The 23338-nt window shown below is 39.4% G+C and overlaps 1 protein-coding gene across 7 annotated transcripts in view; it reads left to right on the top strand.

Moving 5' to 3' along the window:
• The window catches only part of LOC147709671 (uncharacterized), a 478515-nt gene that overhangs the window by 216095 nt on the left and 239082 nt on the right, over positions 1–23338 (top strand). For all 7 annotated transcript variants that reach the window (XM_086928188.1, XM_086928184.1, XM_086928186.1 and 4 more), the window contains exon 8: positions 22617–22763. In XM_086928188.1, the coding sequence (XP_086784314.1) occupies positions 22617–22763 (147 nt within the window). The remainder of the gene's footprint in view (positions 1–22616; positions 22764–23338) is intronic.

Below are 23338 nucleotides of genomic sequence, written 5' to 3'. Positions count from 1 at the left end.
GTATGGTAAATGCATTTGCGTTGTGAAACTCACGATGACGAGAGAGGTAAGTGGGTTTGTGTTAATTTTTTCGTGGGTTAGTGATTGTGTAGTGTAGTGTAGTGTTGTGTAGTGTAGTGTTGTGTTAGTGTAGTGTAGAGTTGTGGTGGTTGTTTAGTGTAGGGTCATGCTGGGGGTAGTGTTTTAGGGTTTAGGGTTGTGTTGTAGTGTTTGCGTAGTGTAGGGTCATGCTGGGGGTAGTGTTTTAGGGTTTAGGGTAGTGTTGTAGTGTTTGCGTAGTGTAGGGTCATGCTGGGGGTAGTGTTTTAGGGTTTAGGGTTGTGTTGTAGTGTTTGCGTAGTGTAGGGTCATGCTGGGGCTAGTGTTTTAGGGTTTTGGGTAGTGTTGTAGTGTTTGCGTAGTGTAGGGTCATGCTGGGGTGTAGTATTTTAGGGTTTAGGGTAGTGTTGTAGTGTTTGTGTAGTGTAGGGTCATGCTGGGGGTAGTGTTTTAGGGTTTTGGGTAGTGTTGTAGTGTTTGCGTAGTGTAGGGTCATGCTGGGGGTAGTGTTTTAGGGTTTTGGGTAGTGTTGTAGTGTTTGCGTAGTGTAGGGTCATGCTGGGGTGTAGTGTTTTAGGGTTTTGGGTAGTGTTGTAGTGTTTGCGTAGTGTAGGGTCATGCTGGGGTGTAGTGTTTTAGGGTTTTGGGTAGTGTTGTAGTGTTTGCATAGTGAAGGGTCATGCTGGGGGTAGTGTTTTAGGGTTTTGGGTAGTGTTGTAGTGTTTGCGTAGTGTAGGGTCATGCTGGGGGTAGTGTTTTAGGGTTTTGGGTAGTGTTGTAGTGTTTGCGTAGTGTAGGGTCATGCTGGGGGTAGTGTTTTAGGGTTTTGGGTAGTGTTGTAGTGTTTGCGTAGTGTAGGGTCATGCTGGGGTAGTGTTTTAGGGTTTAGGGTAGTGTTGTAGTGTTTGCGTAGTGTAGGGTCATGCTGGGGGTAGTGTTTTAGGGTTTAGGGTAGTGTTGTAGTGTTTGCGTAGTGTAGGGTCATGCTGGGGGTAGTGTTTTAGGGTTTAGGGTAGTGTTGTAGTGTTTGCGTAGTGTAGGGTCATGCTGGGGGTAGTGTTTTAGGGTTTAGGGTAGTGTTGCAGTGTTTGCGTAGTGTAGGGTCATGCTGGGGTGTAGTGTTTTAGGGTTTTGGGTAGTGTTGTAGTGTTTGCGGCGTAGTGTAGGGTCATGCTGGGGGTAGTGTTTTAGGGTTTAGGGTAGTGTTGTAGTGTTTGCGTAGTGTAGGGTCATGCTGGGGTGTAGTGTTTTAGGGTTTTGGGCAGTGTTGTAGTGTTTGCGTAGTGTAGGGTCATGCTGGGGGTAGTGTTTTAGGGTTTAGGGTAGTGTTGTAGTGTTTGCGTAGTGTAGGGTCATGCTGGGGGTAGTGTTTTAGGGTTTAGGGTTGTGTTGTAGTGTTTGCGTAGTGTAGGGTCATGCTGGGGGTAGTGTTTTAGGGTTTAGGGTTGTGTTGTAGTGTTTGTGTAGTATAGGGTCATGCTGGGGGTAGTGTTTTAGGTTTTAGGGTAGTGTTGTAGTGTTTGCGTAGTGTAGGGTCATGCTGGGGTGTAGTGTTTTAGGGTTTTGGGTAGTGTTGTAGTGTTTGCGTAGTGTAGGGTCATGCTGGGGTGTAGTGTTTTAGGGTTTTGGGTAGTGTTGTAGTGTTTGCGTAGTGTAGGGTCATGCTGGGGGTAGTGTTTTAGGGTTTAGGGTAGTGTTGTACTGTTTGTGTAGTGTAGGGTCATGCTGGGGGTAGTGTTTTAGGGTTTAGGGTAGTTTAGTTGTTTAGTGTATGCTAAAGGCATATTCGTTCTAAAAGTTTTCGTTATTTTAATTTGCGGCCTAATAGTACATGCGGGATTTTTTTTGCGGACTGATGGTATGCGGGGTATGCAAGTGTTGTAGTGTTTGCGTAGTGTAGGGTCATGCTGGGGGTAGTGTTTTAGGGTTTAGGGTAGTGTTGTAGTGTATTCGTCATATATTCGCTAATCATACTTTCTATGGCAAAATGAACACCCTCATTTTGTTCCTTTTTAAATTAAATGTTTTAAGAGTTACCACTTTATTCCAATCAAGATGGCTTCAGGTGTGCCATACCTTTGTAATAAGTAGGACTGTTAGCACTCTAGTTGTTCTTTAGAACACTCTGGGACATTCTGTCATTGGGCTATAGTTGGGCTACATCTGGCTGATATTTGGGCTACATTTGTTTTTTTTGTCTCTGGTGGCCATCTTTGGGCTACATTGGGCTACATTGGGCTACATTGGGCTACATTTGGGCTCCAACATATATATAGCCCAATGTAGCCCAATATATATTTTTCAAAGTTATTTTTCGTAAAAACCACTGGAGCCTATATCTTGAGACATAGCAAAGGCACATCGGGCTACCAGTCCCTACAATTTTGCCAAGTTTGGTGTAAATCCATTCAGCCGTTCAGGCTAAAAGTGAGGCCAACCGCCCTATGGAAAATTGCATAGGAAAAACACTTTTTGGGACCCCCCTTTTTTCTCGGCCCCCCCTTGACGAAACCCCCCCAAATTTTCAGGGGCTGCTCAGAAACAAAATGTTCCATTTTCCTGAAAATTTCAGCCAATTCTGTCCTCAAACGCCAAAGTTATTCGACATAGAATTTTCAAAAATCCCATAGGAAAAAAATCCTAACTATATATACCTACTGGCTATCGCCAGTAGGTAATATATATATATATATATATATATATTCAATGAAAAAACCATAGGTTATAGACCATATATAGTTAGGAATTCGCATTTACAAAACCTTATTTTACTCGCATAAAACCATTGAAATTCCATATATAGTTAGTTGCGCTAACTATATATCGCGCACCCGCAATCCACTGCTGATGATGTCACATATTACATCATTCATGACATGGTCAGTGACATCACTGATGACATCACTGATGACATCTCAAATGACATCACTGATGACATCACTGATGACATCTCATTTGACATTACTGATCACATCACTGATGATATCATTCATGTGATAATACGATGAACCTCTTCAGACTCTAATATAACCTTAGATACAATCAGTGTAAACAGACACTCACAGACTGTCACTCATCCATGGAGTTACTCACACACCTAGTCAGTCATGCAAAGAATCAATCACACCTCCATTTCCTCAACTATACAGTTATACAAACTTTACTTATTCAAACATATACTAACACATATTTACTCTCTTATACAATCCCTGATACAAGTTCACAATGATCCATACAGCCACTCACACATTCACTGGCTCTTATGCACAGTTATTTATATATGTCAACTCTCACATGTACTGTGTTTTACATATGTACTTACTTTGACATGTAGCACTGAGATATCCATTCACTCACCAATACACTCATGCACACAGTCAACCGCCCATACAGCTGTTACCACATGCACTTTTGAAACCATACCTCTAGTGAATCAACTGCTCACACATCTATGCACAGAGTCATACACCTCCCAGCCACCCACACACACACTCAGTCTCCCATACAAATACTAAGGTAACCAATCAATAACCCATATAGTTACTCATATAGCTACTTATCAACACATGCAACAGTTTACAGAACAACAGACATAATGATGCACAAATTAAGACAGTTTAGTCACTAACCCATGCACTCAGTGAGACACATTTAATCACTCACTCATACAGTCAGTCATGCACCTACTAAATCCTTCATCCAGACACTTATACATCCACTCATTCTTCAATATGTAAGACATATTTTAACTTCACAGAAACATACAGTCACTGGATGTTGTCATCAGTGATGTCATTTGAGATGTCATCAGTGATGTCATCAGTGATGTCACTGACCATGTCATGAATGATGTAATATGTGACATCATCAGCAGTGGATTGCGGGTGCGCGATATATAGTTAGCGCAACTAACTATATATGGAATTTCAATGGTTTTATGCGAGTAAAATAAGGTTTTGTAAATGCGAATTCCTAACTATATATGGTCTATAACCTATGGTTTTTTCATTGAATTTCAATGGTTTTTTAAATGCAAATTTCTAACTATATATGGTCTATAACCTATGGTTTTTTCAGTGAATTTCATTGGTTTTTTAAAAGCTAACATCTGTAGCTGTAAAATGTATTATTCTTTAAATCCCAAAATATATTTAGATGTTTATTGATAATTTTTTTTTAAATATTTTTTTTCTTCGCTTCTAGTTCGCGAACCGGGAAGCTTTCCGTTAGCTCATCTTGATGCCGCGATCTAGTCCGCGAACCGGTCAACGTTACGTTAGCGGAACAGTGACGCGCCGCGGAAGCGCGACGTATCACGTTATCGCGTAATGCGTCTAATGACGCGCCGCGTTAGCGCTCCCGGAAGTGCTCCGGACCGCGAACCGGAAGCGATCTGGGACGCGGCGCGCGCCGCGTAACGTAAGCGGAACAGGTCATGTGACTTGTTTATCAAACTTCTCATTGGTTCATTTCACTTTTGGTTTCCAAATGATGTATGACTAGGTCATGTGACCTAAAAATAACACTTTTCATTGGCTCAGAACTTTTGTTTTCCCCAAATCAAGTAAACCCCTCCTTATTTCCTCACTCTGACTTTCATCTTGGTGAGAGAAAGACCATTTATCTGAAGATCCACAATGGCTTCCATTGTTGCTGCAGCTGGTGCACCCCCACCACCACCTCCACCTCCCCATAAGAAGAGAGGACCACCCAGTCAAATTATGACTAACAGAGAGGAGGAAGATGAGGAAGAAGAAGAAGAGGAGAGAGAGGGACAACAATTTGTTGATGAGTTGCCCCGGGTTTCTAAACGAAAAACCAGTTTCATCTGGCAGTTTTTCACCATCCCTCCTGGAACCAAGAAAGTGAATGCAAAATATGCCACCTGCCTCATCTGTGACCACAGATTGTCGAGAGGCACAGAAAAGAAGTACAGTATGGGGAACTATACAATGCACCGTCACATGAGCAGGTGGCATCCCTTGAACTACAGCCGGGCTGAGTTAAGGGATCTTGTAGACAATCCGACGGCAACTCCTGTGGCAAGATCTACATCCACATTGTCTTTGACGGGAAGAGAGGCACAAGAGACTGTGCCAAACATCCAACGTAACTTCCAGCACATGAAGGTGTCTTGTATTTACTGTGGTGCTATGCTGTCATATGGCAACATGAGTGTCAACCTCATGAACATTGCATATGAAAATCATAAGTGCCCTAATGCACCCAAAAAGTAATTTTCTTTTTTTTTGCTCCAGTTGAGCCGTTTTGAAAGCCTGTTTTTTGTTGTCTCCCCTCCTTAAAAAACACAAAAAAAACATAAAACAGTTCTAAAAATACAAAAAAATCAAAAAATGTTCAAAAAATTACAAAAAAAACATAAAACAACAAAAACAAAAAAAAACAGTTCTTTTCAGAACTACCTCCCCTTTCAAACAAAATTGCTAGAATGTTTATCACTCTGGCAAGCTCTATTTCTTTTGGTTCGCTTCAAGTTCGCTGACCGGTTCGCGAACTTTAAGCGAACTAAAAAAAATATTTTTTTAAAAAAAAAGAAGAGTTAGTATAAGGGAAGTAAACAGAGAATAATGTAAAAAGAAAGACAGCTAGAGAGAGTAAATGAGAGATACTGTCAATGACATCATCAGCAGTGCATTGCGGGTAAAAAGAGTGGAAAACATTTACCTTATAATTCTTGTTACCTTTTTTAAATATTTTTTCATACTTTCAATCTGTAAAACAAAGAACAAACATTTCAAAAAATATTAAAACATGTATTTAAAAATTAGAAAAGACAAGGGAAAAGGTTCAAAAACAAACAGTTTTTCAACAACTTTGACATTTACAGAAGTCTCTGCTTCTCTACGTTCCCTACACAATCCTAAAGATATATATTCGAAAGAAACTGTATCTTGATATTGCTGAACTGAGGCCTATTTTGAAACATGATGTTTTTCTTGCACTGCTAATGTCTCACAATAGTGATGCAATAGCAGCGCAAAAAAGATGTAAAGTCATAATAAAATTGTGTCTAACATTGTAAATGATTGTTTTAGGATGCAAATAAGATGTGTGCTTTCAAGAGCTTTCTTTGAGGTGAGGCCTCTTTTTTTTATAAAAAAAAAAACACTACCCAGAAGTACAGCACTCTAAGCATTAAAATTGATATTTACAGAACTCACCTTACCCATATGTACCACACATTTCTAAATGTATATCATAAGGACAAAAAGCATAACATTAATTATACATGTTAAATGGTTTATTTTTGCTGTTCTCAGAATGTATCAAATTTCACTTAAATCAGTGACTTGAAGGTATTCATCATGTAACAGCGGGGAAAAAAAAACACAATCAAAATGACTGTGTTTAAAAAACCCATACAACCTAAGAAATCTGATTTCAAAACTTCTTAAAATTAACTTACTTTCAATGACGTCGAAGGATCTCCTATAAACAGCATCCACTCTGTTGTGCTTTAAATATTTTCAGCCCGCCACTTTCTGAAAGAAAACCTCCATCGATACGTGAAATATGTTACATAGAAAAAAAACTTCTCTCATTATATCACATGTTTCCACTAGGCCAAATCATGTTGCCGCGATTCGCAAATCTTGTAATTCTTCCAATCAAATCCCGACATTTTCTATTTTCGCAACTTTCAAAAATAAAATATTTGAGATTATTTTCACAATCCTGGACTACTAATATCTTACTCTTCTTTGTCAGTCATGTTCTCCTTTTCCTATGACACTGATACTGCTTACTATGAAGCAGACTTACTTGCATTAGGTTTATATAGTTGAATTTTTAATCGAGACAGCATTGCAGACTTACATTCCCTCTACTTAAAATTTTGGTTTTAAAAACACCAGGTAAGAATTTTTAAGGTCAAACGGCAATTTTTTTTTGAACGTTACAACAGAATCATTACAGAATGACCAGCCGTTTCCAGACTTTAAGTAAGCTGTATAATGTCCTGATGTTGTTGATGGACCATCGTGATAGATAATTGCTACAGTAACAAAAGTCCTCCCTGATATTGACAGCTGAGAAGCCACAAAATTTTTTATTAAAGTTGACAATTTTGTTCCATCAGGCCTACATCGTTGCATCATTAAAATGACATACTGGCCATATCTACGTATAAATAATGTTGACATCATATCACATTTACATTGGCTACACTCCATGTTGTGATCCGCTGCATTTACTAGCTTATTAAAGGAGACTGATTTACTGTCTGGCAAAGTTAAATATATAAATCTTTCTGAGTCTACACTAGTAGTACTTGATACCATACAGTTCTCGCAGTCATGCTGCCATTGATAAGAAAGCCCAAACAGGTGATCTACATCTACACCCTCAACTTGCAATATATCAAGCATATACATTAAAAACTCCTGACAATCTTGCTGATTATTTTCAGAGAAGTCTGTTTGACCTGAACATTCATCTAACAGATAACGAACTTCAGACACACTTTCTACTTTTGTTCGATCACTGCTACATTTCTCGAAAACAGAATTCAACAAACAGCATAAAATTTGTTCAGAATTCAACAGAATCTGTTCTTTTAAACTCTCTAGTGAAAAGAGAACATTAACCACTACATTTGCATAGCAGTTGACACCAGAACTGTTTTCAAATTCAAAACCGACAACATCTTCAACAGAATCCACTTTCTTTCTGCTAACAATTTTCGGTTCATTGACTTTTAGTCTTTTTGCAACAACCTCCCTACTATTACTGCTATTTCTACGTTTGCGGCCTACCACACGTTTCTCAAACAAAGGATATTGAGGCAAATGTGGCGCATACTCTCTTCTTAACCTATTGTATTCCTTAACACAATCTAGATCCGCACAAATGTTTGTGACATCACAGTCAATCAAGTACAATCCCGATAAAGTTCTAACTCGTGACAATGCCACATATGCCATACCCTCCTTGAACACAGAACTGCCAATATTCACCAATGCACAGTCTACACTTAAACCTTGCGATTTATGGATTGTCACCGCATATGCCAAGCAAACAGGAAACTGTTTACGGCGAACATATAAATCTTTAACAAGCAAAAACCTAGCAGAACAACGACCAATTTGCTGTACTTCCTCAATGCCATCAAATTTAATTTTTAAAAATTCTATTCCATCTCTATTTCTGTATTTCTCAAAATCAACAACATTACCCATTGATCCATTTACCAGACCTCTTTCTACATGTAAATTCCTTCTCAAAATAATTCGGCAATTTAAACACACATTCAAAACCCGCTGTTTTAGATATAGTCTTCTCTAATGAATCCAATTTTGATTTCAAATTGTCTGACAAAATAATTGTTGATCCCATATGCTCTAATTTGTCGATAGCTTCAAGTTTCACAATCTCTTGCTTTTCTAAATTCAACATTTTGTTGTTGAAGATGGCACATTCTGCAAGAGTTGGCATGAGACATATCCCGGATTTCTTCTCAGTAATTTTCTGAAAAATATTCTCAGGCACAATATCTTGTTTGGGATACAAATTTGACAGTAACCGTGCATTTAAAGCTTCTTTCCCATGCTCGGTCACTTTTCCAATTCTAATATCTTGTAGAATATTCTTGTAATCTTCATCCTTTGCCTGACGCATATTTTGATGCAGTTCTGCATAATTGAAGTTTAACCATATATTGACGTTGCCAATGCTCCCTAGGCACTTCCTGGTATCTTCATGCGTGAGTATTTTGAACACAGGTTGACCTTTTACTGGTGTCAGCTGTAGAAGATCTCCGAAAACAATAATGTGTTTCCCACCAAATAAGACATCATATTCAGTTTTAAGTACTTCTTGCATTCTCAAATGCACAAAGGCAAGCATGACATTGGAAACCATGCTTACTTCGTCAATGATAAGTAGTTTCATTTTCCTCAAAACTCTTGAAACTTCACAGCAAGCATCTCCAGATAACTTGTTGTATTGTAATTTGTTGTCATGCTCCACCGGCAGCATCAATAGACGATGCAAAGTAATACCTTTAATATTATGTGCTGCCAGTCCAGTAGGAGCGGTGACAACACAAGACAGCGATGACTCAGTCCTTTCCTGCAAATAACAAGAGATTGCTTTAATGAGGAAACTTTTTCCAGTTCCCGCTTCTCCACTCACGTACAGTCGGACAGGCTTCAACGACGTACACGAGCACTCTTTCTTCTCATGACTTAATCCGTGCTCAATTTCCTTGGTAACTTCATCATATATTTTCCTCTGCTCAACGTTGAGTTGTTTTTCCAAGTCTTGTAAGTTAACTGAATCCTCCTGAGCATGTGCCATGGCTCTTTCTACTTCATTCATAGCAGTGGCAGCTTCATTTTCGATAATAGGTCCTCCAAGTGGATCTTGACTCAATGAAACAGAACTCTGACTGTCCTGAGAACTGTCTCTGGCAATCTCGGCTGCAATCGTTGCTTCCTGCTCAATTTCCAAAGTTAGCATTTCTTGATATTTAGAAAAAGCAGGACATTCTATGGACTCCTTGGCTGCATTGAAAGAGTCTTCGTAACAGAGGAAATCTCCAAGCAGTTCCTCTTCTGCACGCCAAGGCTTGAAAAGTTGCAAAAGTGCTAAATAGAAAAACTCCTTTTTTTCTGGAGATTCGCCACTTAATTTTCGATGGTTTACTAATTGGCATTTTCTTTGCTTGACCAGGCATCCCTCACTTCCAATTACAGCATACACTCCTTTCTCAATATCTTCTTTGATGTTCCTCTTGAATATATAATTTTGGAGAACCTCATATAGACAAATATTCTCAAGGTGACTGCTTCGATTTGGATAATATGTATCCAACATGTTGGTCTTCAAAATGTCGGTACTGTTTGGTTCCTTTTCTGCCAAATACTCAATTTCCCGAACAGGTTTAAGAACTCGATTTCGCGTTGCAGCAAGACCAAGACTCGCCCAAACGAGACTCCTGGATTTGGCATAGAGACTTGCTGAAGACAATCGATCAGAACATTCGTAAGCTCCGATTTCTCGATGCGACAACATCTTCAGACTGAAACTGTACAACTTCTTGCTGAGGCTCTTTTCATGGGAAATGTCCTCCCACATATCCTTCAGTTCGGTCTTTTCTTTTTTGGTGATGTAAGATGTCACATACCGAGCCACAGCCATACAGTTGTCAGCCACAAACTGTATATCCATGTTGGCATTCCACATGGACAAAATCACTGGGTTGTAGTCATTGATGTACTTGGACTCTTCGTTCCTTTTCAAATTGTATGTATTCTTGGGTGATTTCCTCGTCACATTATGTCGCAGCGAAGACATCAAACTGTTCACTCTTCCTTTAGAAATCACCGGTCGTGGAAAGTTGAAACGACATTTGGTGTAGAACTTGTCCTTGTTTCTGAATTTACGACGACAGTACTTTCCACAACGATGGCTTTGGAAACGTAGAACTTGTTCTCTTAGACTTTTCTTCTCCGTTGCGTTTGGAACAGCACACGTAGAATACTGTTCGATGAAATTCATCACTAAGTCATCCGGATCTGTTCCAAATTTAGGTGCATCCTTGATCCACAGCAACATATGTATATGAGGGGCACCTCTTGCTTGGTACTCCTTTCTCCAGAAGAAATCCAACACCTCTCCAAGAGGTGGATTCTTTTTATTTGTGATGAAAGACATCATAGCTTCAAATCTATGATTGAAGTACCTGCATACATTCACAGGATCCAAAGAACACAGTTCTCCAGGTGTCTTGAATTCAATGTTTTCAATATTTCCATTTGCCTCTCGTAGAAATTCAAGTAAGTCATCCCAGCCATACTCGGCACAGCTCAGAGTGAGGAACCATGTCGGAGTTCCTAAGTTCCTCAGCATACATTTTAAGTCACCATGACGACGGTACCAGTACTCATTAGTACCACGCTGACACGCCATGAGATTAATTAAGTGAGAATCCAAAATACTGTCTTGGACATTGACTTTATGCATAAAGTCACTTGCCGAGATGTTTCGCATCTGTATACCACTTTTTAAGATGTGGTTCACTGCATATGACAGTCCAGACAGATCGCTTTCAAACAGGAGATGAAACAAATAGGGAATGCATTGCCGAAACCTAGGATCTTCTGCATACAATCGTAAAGTCCGGTATTCAGACGCAGGAATTTCACGAGGTCGCTCATCATATCTTCCTCCTTGACCTGTGGGAAATAGCTGTGGGAAACACCGAGCTTCCAAACTTTCCTCCCAAACACTAATGGGACTCCCTTTGGCTTGTTTCATTTGAAACAACTCAATAGCATTCCCCATCACTTCCTTGGAATGCAAAGGATGAACACTATAATGTTCATATATTTCTTCACTTTTAGAGGCCTCTACTTTCTCAATTTGGCCAGCACACAAATCGCTATCCTCTTCATCACTTACTTCCTCTTCTGCAACATATACATTCTTATAGTACTTATTATTTTTCTTCAAATACACTGTTGCCTTTTTGACTTTCCTAACATCCACTAAATCTTGCCATATTTTCTTATTCTTTGTCGGAACCCCATTAACCAAGATAACCAGAGGTTCCTCTTCCACTTTTTCTATTCCAATTGTGTTAATGTTTTTGTTCAAATCTAGAGGCAAATAAACAACTCTTCCCTTTAATCCTCTCTGTAAATCTGCTGGAGGCAATTTCCCTGTCTTTGGCTCCATTCTTACAATAGCCTGAAAGGGATGGATACTTTGAATCAAAATAGATTCATAAGTATTTAAATCCTTCAATTCAGAAGGAATCTCAACCAATTCCAGATTATTATGAACTGCCCTAGCAGGCATCTGGTTTTGGTTTAATTTATTACAACAATAAGTACACACACGTTGATCCGATCCCAAATCAAAATAATTTTCTACCATCAAGTATGTGGCTAAATCCTTCCATTCACTATTATTTTCCCTTTCACTTTTTGCATATAAATCCACTACCTTAGTCTGATTCTTATAATAAGTGCGTCGACAACATACACAAGTGAAATTAGGCCTCTCACTTGATTTCATCTGAAACGTGGCAATTTCCTTCTGAAAATTATCTGTACTGGAAACCTGTACATTATCTTCCACATTACCCTCTACTTCAGGGTCAATTTGAACATTCTCATCTTTACTACCAAAGTAACAAAACTCAATTTCTTCACAAAGATTCTTCACATCTATTTCAGAACCATGCAAAAGAGCAGCACATAACTGTTTAAGCATAATTGCTGGACTCTTAGCATAATACAACATTCTCACTAATTTTCTCACTTTATTATGATGCACTGCTAGCATCCTGAAATGATGAAAAACACTCTGGCATACTCTCCTGGAAAGACAAGCCAGTGAATGACCACGCAAACCTGTCATTTGTCTCACTCTGCAAGGATCTAAATCTTGCAACAACTTCATTTTCTGCTTCAAACTTTTCTTATTAAATGTCCGTATAAAATCACATAGCAAATTGATGGAAACCTGTCGCACACTGCAAATAGAACTACACTTCCAAATGTACACAGGACCCTTAGGACGTCTTCCTAAAACCTCATCACTTAGCGCCTCTTCTGTCTCTGTTGTCACAAGTAGTTCTTTTTCAACTGGACAACCATCCTTCACTTCATAAGCTCGACCACTGATGTCAACTGCATGCACCAAATCATTATCCTGAAAATAAGTCTCCTCATTAAAAAATGCCTCAGAACTTGAACTATGCATCCATTCTCCAGAAAAAACTTCACAAAAGTTAGTACGATTTACTACTCTCTTCCATCTACTTTTTGTTTTGAAATCAGAAATTACCTTGCTTAGTTTCCTAATTCTATTGATTACCAAAATAAACAACTTTCGCTTGATTTCAAAAGCATGATCAATAATTTTCTCTACATTTTTCTTCTTCCTATAAAATGCCGCTTTCTGTTGGCCTTTCTTTTTAATATTTTTCAATAAATTAACTAATATCCTATTACGGAACATTCGTTGTCGAATGTCCCTAAACTGTTGTTTCCTTCTACTATCATGCACAGAGTTATCTCTTCCTCTACCAGTAACATTTGTGATGGGTCTCTCCTTTCCATTTAAATTACTTCTCTTTTTGTTAAGAGACACATTTTTTTGAGCAAAATTTTTTTTACTACAAATATTTCTTAAGAATGATTTCGTGCTCTTACCCGGACCTTTCTTGGTGTTTTGACAAGTATTTGGGGAAGAGGACTGCTGCAATAAAACATCATCCTGCTGTCTTTGACGTTTTCTAGCCTTTCGTATTCGACTTCTGGAAGGCATTTTCCAAACTATGAAAGAATCTGCAGTTGAATCTGTGAAAAAATATAATATAAAATGTTATTAACCACTATTACCAAACAGTAAATAAATAACAGTCATCTAAAACTTAATGCTGTACTAATTATTTAACATAGCAAATATTTTCCACCAGCACTGCATCACAAAAATGACACTCAATGGTACAAAACAGGCATACAACACTCATAAATCACTCCCTAATATTTTAAATCATTAATTCAGGATGACGATAAGATGTAGCCTATCTAAAGGTTTGTTTAGGCCCAGATCTTTGGACTGGGGTGAATGTGTGTCATTGATCCACATTCAGTCCATCACCTGTTTTGTTTATTTGAGGTGAGGCCAACACATGGTTGCAGATAAGATTTTCACTGAAAAAAAACCAAGGTAAAAAAACATGTGAAGGCCTACCAATGAAGTAAATCATTAAATGAAAACCAATACATTTCTGGAAATATGCACTACTAGTGCTTCATAAGATGTTTTGGATCATATTTATAAGTTATTTGAGTATCTAGTATGCTATTTTACATTCTTCATGGTGCAAATTTATTGTAAATACGCTCCCACCTGCGGTTGGCAAATTTAGATTTTGATTATGGGAGTTAGATAGGCATGTTAATAATTTCCCAAAAATGGTATATAACCCCAAACAACCTTTGAAGCAAATGCTCTTAGCCATGTTATCCACCTCCCATTGGATAACATGGCTAAGAAATGCTTGCAAATGTGATAAAAAAAGGCCTGCAATGCATGAATAACGCAGAAAAATCAGCGATATTCATGCATTTTCCAACAAATGCTCTTAGCCATGTTATCCACTTCCTATTAAATAACATGGCTAAGAACTGCTCAGGGCACCATGAGGAACGCTTTCCATTTAAAAAGGGAAAAATAACATCAAAGACACTAAAATGCCTTCTAAATATGAACCCAAACAACCTATGAAGCAATGTGAAAAAAAACTGCCGCAATGCATGAATATAGCAGAAAAATCAGCGATATTCATGCATTTTCCAGCAAATGCTCTTAGCCATGTTATCCACTTCCAATTAAATAACATGGCTAAGAACTGCTCAGGGCCCCATGAGGAACGCTTTCCATTTAAAAAGGGAAAAATAACATCAAAGACACTAAAATACCTTCTAAATATGAACCCAAACAACCTATGAAGCAATGTGAAAAAAACGGCCACAATGCATGAATATAGCAGAAAAATCAGCGATATTCATGCATTTTCCAGCAAATGCTCTTAGCCATGTGATCCACTTCCTATTAAATAACATGGCTAAGAACTGCTCAGGGCCCCATGAGGAACGCTTTCCATTTAAAAAGGGAAAAATAACATCAAAGACACTAAAATGCCTTCTAAATATGAACCCAAACAACCTATGAAGCAATGTGAAAAAAAACGGCCACAATGCATGAATATAGCAGAAAAATCAGCGATATTCATGCATTTCCCAGCAAATGCTCTTAGCCATGTTATCCACTTCCTATTAAATAACATGGCTAAGAACTGCTCAGGGCCCCATGAGGAACGCTTTCCATTTAAAAAGGGAAAAATAACTTCAAAGACACTAAAATGCCTTCTAAATATGACCCCAAACAACCTATGAAGCTCTAACAGTACATATCCTGAAATTTAATTCATTTCAAAATTCGTTTTTAAACACAGCATATAAATCAATTGTATACCTGCATTCATGAAGAAATGACTAAAAATGTCCTTGAGACACATGAAAGTGTTTTCTGGAATGCCCTAGCACCATTTTTGGGACACTATTAACATGGCTAGGTAACTCCCATAATCAAAATCTAAATTTGCCAAGCACAAGTGGGAGCGTATTTACAAGACACTTGTCCCATGAGGAACACTTTACATTTTAAAAGGCGAACACAACATCTTAGACACTCAAATACCTTATAAATATGGCCCAAAACAACCTATGAAGCTCTAGCAGTACATATCTAGAAATGTAATTGATTTCTTAAATCGTTTTTAAAAGCAACATATCTGTTTCAGCTTACATAACAGACCATGAAATGGCCTCCATGTATTACAATATCTTGTGTAACTGCATGCCAGAATGTTACACCAAATATGCAATTATAATTTCTCTTTGAAACTAATTCTATTAGTATATCACTAGAGACAAAACCACATTTTAAAAACACAGCTTTCTTCATCATTTTCTCCTTAAATCATACTATTCTCTATCTAAATTAAATAAATCTTTTCTCACCTTAGCAAATATTTTTTGAGTTTTGAAAACAGTCTCAGAAATACACCAAATTGTCTTCAGCAGAAGAAAAAGGATGCACTCCAAAGGCTGCAGCTATTGAAAGCACAGAAATACAGATATTCTTTTCACATATCTCTCATATTAGCCAATCATACCTCTTCCCTCACTTTTTTCAAATCAAAACCCTTCCCCCCTCTGCCCTGTCTGCCTTGTTTCCATAGCAACCACCTCCTGGAAGACCTCTCATGTTTGCAAATTCACACAACAATGTTTCAATTGAACTCTGAACTCTCAGTGCACCTGCGTATCCAGTGCAATCTTTCATTAATTGTTTCTTCCTTGACCATTCAAATTACATCTTTCAAAGAACACATCCATGCACCCTAACTTTCTGTTTTCAGAAATGGAAATGCACCAATCACTGCTAATGAATCATTAGCATTGTAAATCCACAGTTTTTTTTCTTTAGAAACTCCTACTGTTTCAACTGCCCTTTCATTACCACACTTCATCTGACTGCAGAACAACCTTCTTCCACCATGTTTAACGTCTGGATTGTTGGACATAGTTACATCCACTGGGCTCAAAGGTATGCTGAGAGCAGAAATTTACACAACCTCAATTTACAAGATGTGGAAATTAAGTGGTTGGGCCAAAGAGGATTAAAATGTCACCAATTGATACCATTGGTGAAAACCTTTATGCATTTGCCAAAACCTGACCTGTTAATAGTGCACTGTGGAGGTAATGATTTGGGCACTTTGACAGGGGTAGGTCTGGAAATGCTTTTAAAGGACACCTTGGAGCAATTAATGGCACTTTTTCCTCAAACTGCCTTGGTATATTCCAATATATGCCAAAGACAGAAATGGAGGTGGTCCAACCAATTTTGTCCACAAATTGAGAAAGCGAGGAAGCATGTAAACAAATCTGTTTCAGCTTACATGAGAGACCATGGAATGGGCTCTCTGTACAACAATAACTTGCGTTACTACATGCAAGATATCTACAGAGGAGATGGAGTTCACTTCTCAGATGAGGGCAACAGAATTTTCATTCTGAATTTAAGACTCTGCATTGGTACCTACTTATAAGTACCTAAATGTACCATAAACCCAAAAGCTCTTCTCAGAGCTACCCTACATCTGATCACTCACAATTATTATTTTTCTCTAACTTTTTTCACTAATTTTCCACAAAATTCGCTCCCCGGAGCGCTACCCGGTTCGCTAACCGAAAGCTAACCTCGCGGAATTTTTTTAAAAAAAATTTTTTTTCCGCACATATAAGCCTCCTCAGCCACGCTCAGAAAACCTAGGGGGTCAAGATAAGTCTACCATGACCCCTTCTACCCATTCTAAACATTATTTGCCCTCCATCTTGTATCTTAATGCGAACGAAACACAAAATGGTGGACTCCCGTGACGCTTAAGGTTCGCTAACCGGGCAGCTTCCCGGAAAGCGGTCCTAAAAAAAGGCGGGAAAGTAATTTACAGAATAACGACTAGAAACACTCTCACCAAATATAGATTAGCTCATACTACATAACAATCCCTTCCATTCTCACAAATTTCATTGAAATTCCATTTAGCCATTTAGCCTGTAGACCTCTCCAAGTACCGTGAGGTAAATTACTTCACAAAACACATCTGAATTGTTGGAATTGACAACCAATGAAAATGTTACTTTCATTTTCTACTTTTATTACCTGACATTTGATTGGTTATATACCTGTATATATATAAAGGGAGAGAAGGAAACACAGCCATTTTGACTACTACTTCTTGTTGTACCTCCTATTTCAAAAGCTTCAAAAAACTTCAACTTCTTTGTGAAGGTAAGTTATAATTTAATATATTGTGCACTATGACTTAATATAGTAGACTTTTTCTGCTACATATACACTATCCCTCTGTAGTAGTAGTGTCTTGGTTAAATCACATACACTTTTTTTTAGTCCTATTTCCACTCTCATACTATACACTGCCAAAAGATAAATTCACTGATAAAAACTGCCTATCTAAAATTAATCCCAACAGTGCCCTATCTCTACTAATATATATTTTTTTAATCCAAATTTCAGGCAAAATGGAAGGCGAGCAGCAAGTTTCATTTTCGATTGAACTGAAGGAGAGCAGCCAAGACAAACTTGATGACTTTATGGATGACAGTAGAGACCACGAACTTCTACAATGTGTTGAAGCAGTAGACAACTTGCTTCAAAATGAAAAACAATTACACCCTATAATAAATTATGACATTTCTGACAATGAAATGTTAGAAAATTTAATAAAGTATGAAACACAATCATAATAAAAAAAATAAATAAATAAAGAAAACAAAAAAAAACAAGAAAAACAACAAACAATTAACATACAGTATTAGAAAAGTCTTTCATTCTTTTATCCATAAAGTTCGCTGCCCAGAAAGCTATCCGGTTCGCGAACTTGGCGCTTACCACGCAAAAAAAAATTTTTTTTTTTGGACCCTCCTAGGCCCTTTTAAAACCTCCACATAAAACCTAGGGGGTCAACGAGGATCTACTATGCCCCCTTATGGTAATTTCCCCCTTTGTTTTGGCCTCCTCTTGTCTCTCGATCCTACCGAGAGACAAGATGGCGGCCGCTCCGGACTGTTTAGAATGTTGACAGACACCGGAGGGCCAATCAGCTTCTCATCGCAAAGTTCCGTTACGCGAAAGGTTCGCGAACCGGATCGCTGCCCGGAGCGCTGTTACAGATATATATCTTGATTTAAACGTTAATTTCTCAAAATCCACTGAAGCACATATATTGAGACCTAGCAAAGGCACATCGGGCTAACAGTCCCTACAATTTTGCCAAGTTTCGTGAAAATCCATTCAGCCGTTCGGGCTAAAAGTGAGTCCAACCGCCCTATGGAAATTAACATGGGAAAAAGGCGTTTTGGGACCCCCCTTTTTTCTCGGCCCCCCCTCCACAAAACCCCCCCAAATTTTCAAGGTCTGCTCAGAAACAAAATGTGCCATTTTCCTGAAAATTTCAGCCAATTCCGTCCACGAACGCAAAAGTTATTAGGCATAGAATTTTCAGAAATCCCATAGGGAAAAAATCCTAACTATATATACCTACTGGCGACCGCCAGTAGGTAATATATATATATATATATATGTATATATATTTTTTTAATTATTTTTTTATTTTTCTTAAGCAAAAGAGGGTACGTATAGATGCATCATGCGAAAATAATATAGGTCAGATACTCCTTATGCATGGGAAATCTATTTTTATACCTCAGAGTGAGTGCGGTGAGCATGCAGAAATGTGGTTGTATTGGAGCAGGCGGGAGTTCCACATTCTCTACACATCGAACATGACAAACCTGGAGGCCCATTGTAAGCGGTGTTTAGCGTTTCTGCAACGTTGATGGGAGAGGATCCCTGTGGAATCACTGTCAGGAGCTAAGACTGCATTTAAGTCTCCCCCTATTACCATCAACCCTTATGGACGGGCCGACAATAGTGTTGAGGTCTTGAAGGGAAGACTTGCCAGTTGCCGGGTGCACATATGTTGAAATAAGATTAAGGCTATGACCACTCAGTGTTCCTGTGTGGGCCAAAAGCTTCCCCTGGGGATCTTTAGGTAGGAATAGTATGAGAGGATTGCTACGCCATGGAAACCTCGTGTAAACCGTGTGTGGAAAACCTTATCATACCCTAGATGCACCAGGAACAGGCAGTGATTCCCCAGAAGACATCTTTCTTGCAGCAGTAAAGAATTGGGCAGTAACAGTGAGAGTATTTTAGAACTGTGGTGCATTTGGCACAGTCTATAGGCCCGTTAAAGTTCCATAAAAGGATACAGGTCACAGGTCAAGAAAAAATAGAAGGAAGAAGCAAAAAGTTTAGGAACATCCCTGCAAAAAGGGCCAAGTCCAGCAAGACCGATGAAAGGTAGGGGAAGAAGTAGTAGAGAGAGTACTGGTGGAGAAGAAAAATAAGAATAGTAGAAGAGAGAGCAGGGTTGGAAATGAATGAAATGAAATGAAAAAGACATTTAAATAGCACATGGCATCCCAGCGCTGGGCGCGAATATTGACCAGTGAAATAGAGACTTAGGGAAACAGTATTGTTTTCAGTTGCTTTCGAAAGGTAAGATGGCTGGATTCCCTGCGGAGATACAGTGGCATTGCATTCCAGAGTTTGGCCGCATTATGAGAAAAGAGTCGGCCGCCGCTTCTGGCCCTTTTAATCCTGGGTACTTCAACCAAGTGAAGTCCATCCGAGCGCAGTTTCCCGTTGGCCTTGTAGGAGCAGATCATGGTCGATCTTATCAGTGGCTCGTTCCCTTGTAGTGACTTATGGATGACACAGAGGGCCTTAAAACGAATTCTTTCTTTCACCGGAAGCCAATGAAGAGAGCGAAGGGCAGGATTAGCTGAGAAACAACTGTCTGGCAGCGCAGTTTTGCAACATTTGAAGTTTCGTAATTACTGTGATTGAAGCCCCCAAGTAAAGTGCATTTCAATAATCTATCCTCGAGAGAATCAGTGATTGGACTAATATTTTGTTGGCCTGGGAATGAAGAAGAGGAAGCACTTTACGCTCCGTTCTGAGCGGCCATAACAAGTTTAAATTTGCACTTTAAATGTCAAGTTCTGGTCAAACCAGATACCCAGACTCTTCATCTTAGACTTAGGGCCCAGGACTGGGCCCATACATGCAGGCCACATAGTGCTCAATATAAAGCTTGAGGCATTACCCAGGATCATGATCGCTGTCTCTTCACCATTAAGTTTAAGGTGGGACGCCCCCATCCACTTAGAATCTTCCTCTAGACATGAGTAAAGGCCATTAGACAACTGCTTTGCATGATTAAGTGCAATGACCAATTGGGTGTCGTCAGCGTAGGTCATCATATGGATTCCAAAAGGGGCCACGATAGCCGCCAGTGGGGCCATATACACATAAAAAAGGGTCAGGCTCAGCGATGAGCCTTGAGGGACACCACACAGCAAAGGCAAGGGGTTAGAAACTGTTTCCCCTTCCAGTATCTGGAAGAATCTTCCCTCCAGAAAAGAGCACAACCATTGCAATGCAGTGCCAGATACTCCTATATTCCTGAGACGGTGAATCAAGATACGGTGATTCACCATATCAAATGCTGAACTCAAGCTGAGGAGTGTAATCAGTGATGACCGTCCTGAATCCAGGATCTTTCGGCTTTCTTCTACCACTGCTAACAGAGCGGTTCCGTACTTTGACGTCGGCAAAATCCCGTTTGGGAGGGGTGTAGCAAATTATCGGATTCTAGAAAATTCAAAGAGGGTATGGTTAACATATTTCTCAGCAATCTTGGCAATCCTAGGAAGAAGAGAGATGGTGCGATGATTTCAGCCAGGGTCCAGATTGTTTTTTTCCTGAAGTGTCTTTACCATGGCCGTTTCTAATTGGAGAGGACTATTCCTGTGGCAAGTAAGGCATTAAACAGGTCAGTGATGATAGGGGAAATTATGGGTGCTACCCTTTTCAGGACGTTCATAGGTGCGGGATCCCTGGGCAAACCATTTTTCTCAGAGGACAGTAAATTTAAAAAGTGTTTCCTAGGGGAGAAGAAGAATAACCTCCAACAAGTGTTCGGTTGTAAGTGGACCCCGGCCTATGTGTTCATTTAGGGCGTCACATTTGTCATCTATTTGGGGCAGAAGTTTGAGAATATTCTGTATTTTAGTGGTACAGAACTCTGCTGTTTATTGCATCATTGACCCAAGGTGTCGGGGGCAACAGGCGGGGCAGAGATTTTGAGAAGTTTTTTTATGATAAGAAAGTTTCTCTGGGGGAGTTGGCGGCTGCCAGGATTTTTTACTCGTGATAGGAGGCCTGCTCCTTTTTGATTTCTGCTCCATAAGTGCCGATGGCTCTCCTATATTCCAGCTTTTTGCTTGGTGTAAAGTCTTTCTCCAGCCTCTTTCCAGTACTTTGCAACGCTGTTTTAAAACACGTAATTCAGAGGAGTACCAGGGAGATTTATGGGGATCATCAATCTTTTTTATCAATGTTTTTGGAAGGGCCACATTCAGCGAGTCCTGTATCCAGCTGCAGAAGTCATCATTGGCTATCAATGGACTGGGATCAGACTTTGGTCTGGTCTTTTCCAGTTCGTGGGCCCACTTGTCCAGAAAGAGCTTGGGCCAGGGCCGGTTCAGGGTCAGTGAGGATTGAACATAAGTAGTGGTGACCCGGGGACACCAGGAAAGTGGAAACGAGGAAGTGGCACACCCTGGGATGGGGATGGGGTCATTCCCTTTAAGGTTCTCCAAATTAGAAAACACAGGTTCAAGGCAATGTCCTTTGACACGGGTAGTTCGTGAAACCTTTTGAGCAGCTGAAAGGCCGCGAGATCTCACGCTAATTCATGTGCTGTTGCTGCTCCCGAATGGTCAAAGTGCAAGTTAAGATCTCCAAGGAGAGTAAAATTCGCTGCAGTACTGCCTAGGTTGATAACTACTTCTACCACAGCTTTACAGAAAGTACCTGTCGCTCCTGGGGGCCGTTAAATCAGGATGCCTTTGAGGGAGAGGAGTGGAGGGAATTCTATCGAGAAATGAACATTCTCACAGTCTAGGAGTGGATTCCCAAGCAGACGACAGGTCAGAAGGCCTTTATATATGACGGCAATCTCACCGCCCTTGCCTGTCTTTCTGTCCAATCTGTATCTGGTACCCCTGGGGGAGTGCTTAAACAACATCTGGATCTGAATTGGGGTTGAGCCATGTTTCAGTTAGGAGGATGTGATACTATGTGATACACCTTAATGAGACCTACAAGAGCCAGATGTTTGATAAAGATCCATCTGTGTGCAGTCTCTGTGAAGATCATTGATGCTATTTCAATCTCCTGAAATCTAAAGGAGTCAATCCATCTATATAGAAAATTCAGTGTGAAGATGTGTAAACAGCCTGTGACAATTGTGCTGGTGACCCAGGAGTGCTGTGTTTCTAATTCAGAATGCTAATAATCCTGATTGTGTGTTTCAGATGCACCGCGCCCCGGCACATGCCCCCTCATAGATGTCATGTGCAGGTTTCCACTGCCTCCACCACTGTGCCAGCTTGACAGGGAGTGCCCTCCGACTCAGAAGTGCTGCAACTTGTGTGGGAAGATGTGCTTAGATGCTGTGATCGGTAACGTATCTTCAGAGTCCTACCTTCTTGGGTGTGAGGGTTCAATTACTATGCTCTGCTGCTTTGTTTTTCCACACACAGCCGCCAAAACCATGATGTAACTTAGAAGAGCAACATAACATAATGCTACATAAGAAAGCATAACAAAGCATAACATAGCATTACATACCATTACATAAGATCGGATGATATGACATGACATAGAACATCATAACATTACATAAGATACAATGACATGTCATAGCATTTTTATAACATTACATAAGATAGTATAACACGATATGACACAGCATTATATAAGATTACATAAGATAGGATAGCAGGGCATGCCATAGAATAAAAAAACATTACATAAGATAACATACCACGACATTACATAGCATAACATATGATAAGATAACATAACACAATATGACAAAGCATAGCACTTCCTTACATAAGATAGCATAATACAACATGACATAACATAACATTTTTATTGACTACACAAAGTCTTATTACTTCTTCCTGATGGTCTCTTCTTTTTTTTTGCTTTTCACCACTTAAAAACTATATAATCTTGTCACTAAATCCAA

Source organism: Lissotriton vulgaris, chromosome 6 (assembly GCF_964263255.1).
Source record: "Lissotriton vulgaris chromosome 6, aLisVul1.2, whole genome shotgun sequence".
Classification (NCBI taxonomy): Eukaryota; Metazoa; Chordata; class Amphibia; order Caudata; family Salamandridae; genus Lissotriton; species Lissotriton vulgaris.
Note: the sequence above shows the minus strand (reverse complement) of the source record. Positions and strands in the feature narration are given on the sequence as shown.